The sequence below is a fragment of the Eupeodes corollae genome, chromosome 1 (assembly GCF_945859685.1).
Source record: "Eupeodes corollae chromosome 1, idEupCoro1.1, whole genome shotgun sequence".
Taxonomy (NCBI): Eukaryota; Metazoa; Arthropoda; class Insecta; order Diptera; family Syrphidae; genus Eupeodes; species Eupeodes corollae.
The window spans coordinates 58,814,782-58,823,374 of NC_079147.1; the positions used below are offsets into that span (position 1 = coordinate 58,814,782).

Below are 8,593 nucleotides of genomic sequence, written 5' to 3' on the forward strand. Positions count from 1 at the left end.
TAAAATATATCCAAGTGAATTTCTTATAGCAACGTCCAATACGTTTTCTTTTCTGAAAATATGAAAGTAAAAAACATATTTTTAGTCACATACATTTATTGGTTTTATTGCGTTGAGCAATATATGAGTCTTTGAACATTGATTTTTTTTACTTCTAAAATATAAGGATTCAATAAAATTCCAAAAACTAGAGGATGCAGTAGGAAACTTTAAATTAAATAAAAAAAATATTTTGAAGCAAATGTCTACTGCCCTAGAAAATGATACAAATGGAAATTTAACACCGTCAAAGTAGACGTAGATCTCTTGAAAGTTCAATACATCCTCTCCAAGGACATATATGAAGGCCTGAACACTTTCTGATCTCTGGTTCAAAAATCCGATATGTTCTTCAACTACCTGAGTATTTCGCCCAATTTAAAGAAATGATTCCTGGGAGTCCTTGATCGTATACTTAGTGGTGCTTTTCTTTCCAAATCTGTCTTTTCGCACAGATTTTTGGCTGGGAATATAGTACCCATGAAGTGACCACATAATTGTAGCATTTCGACAATCTGTAAAAGACAATAAAGAAAATGCCAAACTATACTTAAACTGTGTTAAAAAGATATTTGCTTAAAGTTATATCGTATCAAAAATAAGTAAACCATGTATAAAAACGAGTGTTTTGACAAGTAATGTACCAGAGATGTTCGTCACACTCTAGCTTTTTTTCAAGTTTTAATGCTTGAATCTTTGATCAATTTAAAGTCAAATACTAAAATGAGAATTCTTACGCCAATTTTTTGAAACATAATAATAGATATTTGTCTGTTGATACTTCGATAAAATTTTGAAAAAAATCGAATTGACAGTTTTTCTTACAAAAAATAAAAACTTAAAAAAGACAATACTAAAACTTCGTAAAAATGTACTTTCGACTCAAGTAGGTTTTCAAAAATTACAAATATATATTCAGTATTTTTTTATAAAAATCAAACAGTCCGTTTTTTTACAAAAAAAATAAAATATACGAGAAATAGTACCCAAATTTGGTAAAAATTGATACATATAGACAAACTTTTAAGCAAGACAAATCGACACTACAAACATTAGTTTTTTAATTTATCTTAATCTGAGTTTGTTAATAGATAAACGATAAGGTTATTGTTATAAAGCAAATAATTATTTTCTTAAGGAAATAAAGTTTTATTTTGAGCAAATATTGTAACTTACTATCGGATGGATTCATCGATCTCATTTTTATGAGAGTCTACTTTATAGATTTTTCTTTGATGTGGTCTTCGTTGCACAGAAAGTTTACTATTTTCTCATGAAGTTCTTCCCAAGTGTCTAAAAGTGAAGAGCAGTTCTTGTGCAAATAGCCAAAGTCCATGTCCACCTTTAAAAATTTGTAATATCATTATTAGTTATCATATCATTATTAGTTAGTTAGTACAGTAACTATATACAACCACATATGCGTCAAATCTGGTATATTCCCGTTAAGATGGGAGGGGTAATTTTCTCAGAAAATGTCTTAAAGCAGAAGCATGACTACTGAAAACCACAAACCCATAGTTGGACATACTTTTTAAAAAACAAGTTATTTTAATTGAAAGTTTTTCAAAATTTAATTTCCATACTCAAAACTTTAAAAAAGGAATATTCTACTCATTACCTAGTAGAAATAGGATCTTTGGCGCTAAGTCCTTTTTTAAAGTGTTGGGCTTCTGGCTTTAAAATAAGCTATAAGAAAATATTTCAGGTGCTAAAATTGTTTTTTAATAGTGTTGCTTCTGCTTTAAGCCATTTTTTGAGAAAAAACGGGGGTGTATAGAACCCCTTCCAGTATGATTGTTCTACTCTTTTGACCTAACCTAGGCGCTAGGGTAAATGTAAATGGTGGTTAATTTAACTCTCTAATACAAAACAAAATTTGTTTTCTTTAATATTTATATTTACATATTTTTAACTATGAAATTTATTTTTGTGAAATATTCTCTCTTTTTACTCAAATGTATTTTTTTGTTTCTTTTTTAGTTAATTAGTTTATTTCCGGCAGACGGCTTATAAAGCCATGCTTTGTATATCTTTTATTATGAAATATTGTACTTATAAGAAAATTGAAAAAATAAAGAACTTATCTACTTATCTATATATCTTTCTATTCAATTAAATGATCTTTTAATGAAATGTTGTAAAGTAAAACTTATTGCCGTTAGTCTTTGTTAAAACGTTATTAGATTCTATCGAATAGGTATACAATTTACATTGTAATTAAGTAAATTAATTATTTGAAGGATTTTTGCATAAAAGTTGTATAAACATCTAAGTTGGAAGATGTGAAAATAGAAATATAATAAAGGTATTTTAAACGATTGACTAACATTCGACCTAACAACACCATCAAGAACACAAATATTTGTTCGAGTACAAAAACACAACTGATTTATAATGGCTTTTGTTTTTTACTACAAATTTCTTGTTGCAAATCGAATTTTGTGCTATTCGGGAATGCTAACGAATTACTTGAACAGGTAGGTAGACATGACGGATTTGATGGGTGTATATCTTAATTGAAGTTATTGTGCAAAGAATTATTACATTCTTAGTAACTGGTTCATATAATTGTTTCAAAAATACTTACAAAGCGATGGTTGCTTGTATTGTGGCCATTTTTTTAATACGTCTGATGTTGATTCGGAATTTTGTATTTCCAAGAGCCTGTATTGGGAACTTGCCATCCAACATCTATCAATTTCTTCCGAGGAAAGATTATCAAATTTTAATGACCGCAAGCATTGTTCGGCGTTTTCTTCTGCAACTGATAAAAAAAATATAGAAATATTTTATTTTAAATACGCAATTCATGGAAATAAGAAGCATTTACAAAAAAGCTCGTAAATAAGAAAAAATTACTTGAATTTTCATACATAATTGTTTTAAACTTACTTAACTCTGGAATCTCTTCTCGAACTCCACTTTTCCCACACGTCTTTATAGATTGTCTGATACTTTGAGGCTCGTTTATCGCCTTGAACGTGAATTTTAAATTACAATATTTATTGCAAATTTTACCACGTTTGCTCGTTCGGTAAAATTCCTGTAAAGTGTAAAAGTTGTTAAAAATTAAAATTTTAAAAATAGATATAAATATTAATTGGAGCAAGCTGAATATTTTGGAAAATTTTTGAAGAGGGTACAATGTTAAAATGTTATTTTCGCCAAACAGTTTTTGAATGGAAACGAAATCAATATTCCAAAATGAAGAAAAAAAACTTCTTGTTCCAATTAATTTGTAGATATTATACATTAATGTGTACCAATTTTTCAGTTGGAAATCGTTCTACAATCTCCTTTTCTATCTTATAGCTAGCAGACAAGTCAAGATGTATTTTATTAATGTCAAAATATTGCGCTACAACGGATATCAATTGCGCTCGTTGTTTGTCCGTTAATCGTTTATTTCGATCGTAGCTTTCAGCAAGTGCAAGCCCGTTTGCATTATTGTTTAAAATAGTTGACAATGTTAAATTGTTCGGAGAGTAGGGTGTCTTTGGCGTGGTCGGAGTTTCTGGTCTGGACGCAAGTGGTGATGAATATGGGATAGATCTTGTTGATGTACTTGGCGATTGATGAATTGATCCAAAATGTGATTGTGAATATAGAAAAAGTGGAATGCCAATAGATTCCCGCCACTTTCGCAGATTTTGCTCAAATGTTATGAGGGTCGTGTATTTGAACGGCTTTAAGATTTGCGGCAAATGATGGCACTCAATTTTCTTGAGGACTTCTATATCCACGTTTTCACCTACACAAAGTGAGAGACATTTTGAATATACGTTCATTAGACTGGTCCCCAAAAATGAATTGTCTTCTCCAACCCTCAATAATTTCAAAATTGTTCCAAGAAAATTCCACAATGTGTAGAATGAGCCGACAAAAATAATAGTTTAGTTCAAAGCAAGATAAAAATCAATATGAGGAGGGTTCTAATTAAATGTCCCCCAACCAACATTAGAAGGGGCAACTTTATAAATTCAGAACAAATTATTTAAAAGCAACAATAGATGTTGCGGTAATATTAATTTTTTTACCGGAAGCAAACTTTACTTCAAAATACAAATGCTAAGGGTTTGAAATACAAATCTGAAAAGAAACTAATTTTCTTGTAACCATTTTGAAACTATTGAGGTGTAAAAGACAATTTATAAAGGACCAGTAATAATATTTTTTTTTAAATTACGATGATAGGCACGGTTATTTCTCTAATTTGTTACATTCAAATAATGAAAATATAAGAAACTTGGACGTGTAATTAGCTATTGAATTGTAATTTATGATTTTTAAGGTTTTGTCAAAAACAAAACTACTATGCTTGTTAAGAAAATATGATTGGAAACAATTTCAATCATGAAATAAAAGTAAACTTATTTACTCACTTTTGAAATGCTCCAACAGCTCTAGTTGATCCCAAGTTTGCAGCAACTCTTCAATTTCACCTTCTGGTTTGTCGCAGTTCTTTTGTAATTTGTTTAAAAATACCTCCAGTTGACTCTGACTTAGCTCTGTAAGAGTTATGACTTTCCCCGTTTCTAAATCGTTGGCGGTGACATCAGGCAATTGTATTTGTTCAAAATTATTTATTTCGTCTGAAGCCATTCCCAGGTGTTAAATGGTTTATTGTTATCTAGTATTTTTTGTAGGAAAAAAAAACTTCATATATACAGCAGTCTGATTGGTTGAGTTTGATGTTTGTGTCTACAATAAAGTCGGTTTTCGCCAGTCAAAAGTTTGAATGCCTTGTGTAGAACTATCCTTCGTTCCGTGGCGATAAATAAGTAATATTCCCTTAATGTGTTGTATATGTATTTTGATGCTTGAGAAGCTTATCGGTACATAAGATAGTGTAAGTGTTCATATGTATGCAATTTATCATCATACGAATTTTGTATTGCAAAAGATTCAACAAACGTAATGTATAATTGACAAAACGTTCTGAAATGGTAACTTATTTTGTACATTTACAATATAGTTTTTCGTACGCACCTGCATAAAATATGACAGCAGTCACAGACACGATAAGTTTTCCAAAACAGATGTTTAAGTTGTACGCACAACTGATAGGAGAAGGTCGGCTCAATGATAGATATAGTTTTTTTTTTTTTAATTTCTGTTTAGTAGATCTTCAATTGCCTAAATGTGTTTTTTGAGAAATAAAAACAAAATTATTACATTTTTGGATTTATTAACTCTTGGCGATTATTTTTTTTCTGAGTGGATATAGTGAAATAGCGAATACTACCGTCTTCTCACCATTAGAACATTTTTCTGAAGGTCTTGAAAAACAAACTATAATTAAGACGGTATACAGCGGCGGTGGATATCACACAACAAAATTCACACGTGACTGGTAGGTACCACGAGAAATGTTGATAAAAATATTTGGCTTTTAAAAATGATAACACGAATTCCATCGTAATCAGAATCCGATGGAATTCGTGATAGGGCTGAATATACTTTTTTGCACTCACCTGCCCTTTGGTGGAATCGAGTTATGTGACGCCACAAAAAAAAATTCACACTTGACTGGTAGATACCACGAGAAATTTTGACAAAAATATATGGCTTTTAAGACACAAAACGTGTTCAAATGATAACTTATTTTTTTACCTTTATGTACAATATATATTTTTCACTCACCTGCATACGTTTTTTCAGCAGTCCAGCACACAATAAATTTACAATTTTTTTTCAATTCAATTAGAAACACACACTGACGCGACTGATGGAGGAGCTCAGCTCTCGAAGATGGCAGAACACAGAATGAAGAATTAAATTCTTTTAACGCCTAAAGCTATGGCACAGGGGGAAATTTATGAGGCTTTATATACATATATGGTTTATTGGACCAAGAAATAGTTTATTGAGACAAAACAGATTGTATAGGAACAATAACGATATTATTGGGTCAAAAAACACTTTGTTGGGAAAATAAAAGGCACTTCTTTGAATATAGAAACCTTTATTGGCAGGATTAACTATTTTTTGGGTCAATAAACTGTTTTTTGGGCCAATAAATTATATTATTTAAAACTTTTAAAAAAGGTACCTACTGTACTAAATTTTATGTGAAAACTGTAATTTATATTGCTAAAAATAAACTCTTTCTTTGGATAAAGGAGGAATGACAAAAAAAGCAAATGGCTTACATTTACATTTGGTTCCTGTGTTGCCGCAGGTTTATTATTAGATGATTGCTACAGGCGGAAAAAATAAGTTCATTAAAAAAAAATAGTCTATAAAACTCAATTCTTTATAACACCAAACATATTAAGGTTCTTAACATAAAATAAATCACATTTAATTCATGTAAATGACAGTCATATTATTAAATTGGTTCAAACCAAGTCTTACGGCAAAACTAGTTCCATAGAGGTTTCCGTGGTCCAAGTTTTGAAAAAATCGGTACTGAAGTTTTGATATCCCTTGTTCAATATTTCGGGTTTAAAATTTCAAAACTTTCATGAATAATACAGATTTTTTTCAAAGCTAGCAACTTGAAATTTTACTAAACTAGTTTTGCCGTAGATCTTGTTTTAAAACAAGTTAAAAATAATATGACTGTTATTAAATTATTCAAGTTTTCTTTTCAATGATCCTTTTTTTATCATTTTCGATTCTTTTAAAAATAAACCAGCGGTAACACTGATATCTTGTCTTTTCCTTATGGGTTTGTGTTTATCACTTCAAAATGGTGCTTTGTGCTCATGCATGTTCATGCACGCTAAGGCTCTTTCACAATGCGACACGGAAACGAGACGATACGAGAGCGAGGCGAGATGAAGTTTTCTATATTTTGCCTAGTAATTTACAGAACAGAACAATGATTTTAAGAAAATATGATAACCAGAAATTAACAAATAAAGTGAATGATAGAGCTTTGTTTTGATTAATAATTTTGATTTATGTTTGTCGTGTAATATTATAAGAAATTATGCATAAACATACATAAATCATAAAAAAAAACATTTAATGCACGACACGAGATCCAGATTTTTTAAGGATCACATTTTATGTAATGCATGTTTTAATATCTGTATGCGTCATTTCTGATTTTCATCATTCAGATTACTGAAACGAGAGTGAGACGAGATCTCTTCATAGTTTTGAACCGATTTCAATCCATAAAAGCATACGAGGGTGAACAAATATTACAGAGTTTTTCGTTTGTGTCAGAATTCGATAAATTAAAAAAAGACGGCGAGAATGAAAAAGAATACGAATAGTTTTTTTTTTATTAAAAACTGTATCATATGAAACAATTATTTGATGCAAAGAATTTTTTTTTGTGAAAAAAATATTTCAAGTGCTTTCTCATCAGTTGGTTTACCTTTTTATATTTCAAATCGTATGTTGGCATTTAATAAAGACCAACGCGAAATTCGGTGCGACAATGAAATTTTCGTCGTCGAGTTTAATTAATGACCACGAGACAAGAAAAGTCTTGGTTTCCCTCTCGGTTGACGAGACCGAGACGAGACTTTTTCTGGCGAAAAAGGTGATATACGAGACGAGACTTTATTATGGAAGACCACTACGGCACCGAGACGAGATTGAAAATGTTCGATAAAGGTTTCGTCGTCATGATAATTGGTTTAGTGCCCAGTGTTAATGTCCCGAACTACATTGAACGATTTTTCCAGTGCCGTTTTTTTGGGTTTGTTGTAATTATGTGGGATTGTGAGGTGCAGCGGACCTGTTGCATGACGATTGTACTTCTCAATCTTACACGATTACAACAACAACGATTTCAGGTTGATAATTTCAATAAAATATTCTCAATACGTCAAAATATAGTTTATCCTCCATATAGTTTGAATATTGTGCAGAAGAAAATAAATATTTAATTGAAATTGAATATTTCAATCTACTAGCTTTTTTTTCTACCGAGACAACCCAGACCGACGAGACTCTCGGTATCGTCTAGGTCTAGTTTCGGATGTTAAAAAGGCAGTCTCGTCTCGTCAAGTGAGACCGAAACCGAGACTTTTCTTGTCTCGTGACCAGCCTTAGTCAAATTGTCACGGAACATGAAAAAAGCGAGCTACACAGTATCAAATCTGTTTCGCAAATCTGTTTGACGTGTTTAATAATGTGTACCCCGCTTTAAAATCCGCTCTATTCGTGAACAAAAAAAAAACGGATTTTGTACCTTGCAATCTGAGCTTGCGATTTTTAAACAAGATGTTGAGGTTCGTAGACAAAATGACTGGAGATTGACATAAAAGGTTAGAGCGCACTCGACGGAACTGAACTGCAGCGGAACTGCGATTCACAAGGATTTGTATGAAGTTTTATGAAGTTTAGTTGCCGCTTAGTGCGATATTGCTCATACAAGTTCATACAAATAATGTTTCGGTTAATCGTGAAGCGCAGTTCCGATGAAGTTGAGTGCGGTCTTGCCCTTAGGTATCATCTTTCCCAGTTGTGCTTTGTGTAGTCTTTTCATTTGAACAAAGTTTATACTTTTGTTAAAAACAACAGCATTGTAAAAGCAAAGGGGCCAAAAGAGAATCAACGCTTAAAAATCTCAATCGTGTAAAAACAC

At 31.3% G+C, this 8,593-nt stretch overlaps 1 protein-coding gene across 1 annotated transcript; it reads right to left on the reverse strand.

Moving 5' to 3' along the window:
* Window positions 1–417: 417 nt before the first annotated feature.
* Window positions 418–5,137, reverse strand: LOC129939494 (uncharacterized). The gene is made up of 6 exons (XM_056047526.1): window positions 5,032–5,137; window positions 4,425–4,672; window positions 3,306–3,793; window positions 2,935–3,085; window positions 2,630–2,806; window positions 418–554 (listed from the first exon to the last, which is right to left on the reverse strand). The coding sequence occupies exons 2-6, from the start codon at window positions 4,642–4,644 to the stop codon at window positions 418–420; spliced, it is 1,173 nt and encodes a 390-aa protein (XP_055903501.1). The 5' UTR covers window positions 4,645–4,672; window positions 5,032–5,137.
* Between the last annotated feature and the right edge of the window lie 3,456 nt (window positions 5,138–8,593).

Bases quoted from the DNA above. Each gene is read 5' to 3' on its own strand.
- LOC129939494 (XM_056047526.1), bottom strand. From the start codon at position 4,644: ATGGCTTCAGACGAAATAAATAATTTTGAACAAATACAATTGCCTGAT. The intron at 3,794-4,424 runs GTGAGTAAATAA...CACTTTGTGTAG, and splicing joins GCTGTTGGAGCATTTCAAAA to GTGAAAACGTGGATATAGAA. The intron at 3,086-3,305 runs GTACACATTAAT...TACACTTTACAG, and splicing joins GATTTCCAACTGAAAAATTG to GAATTTTACCGAACGAGCAA.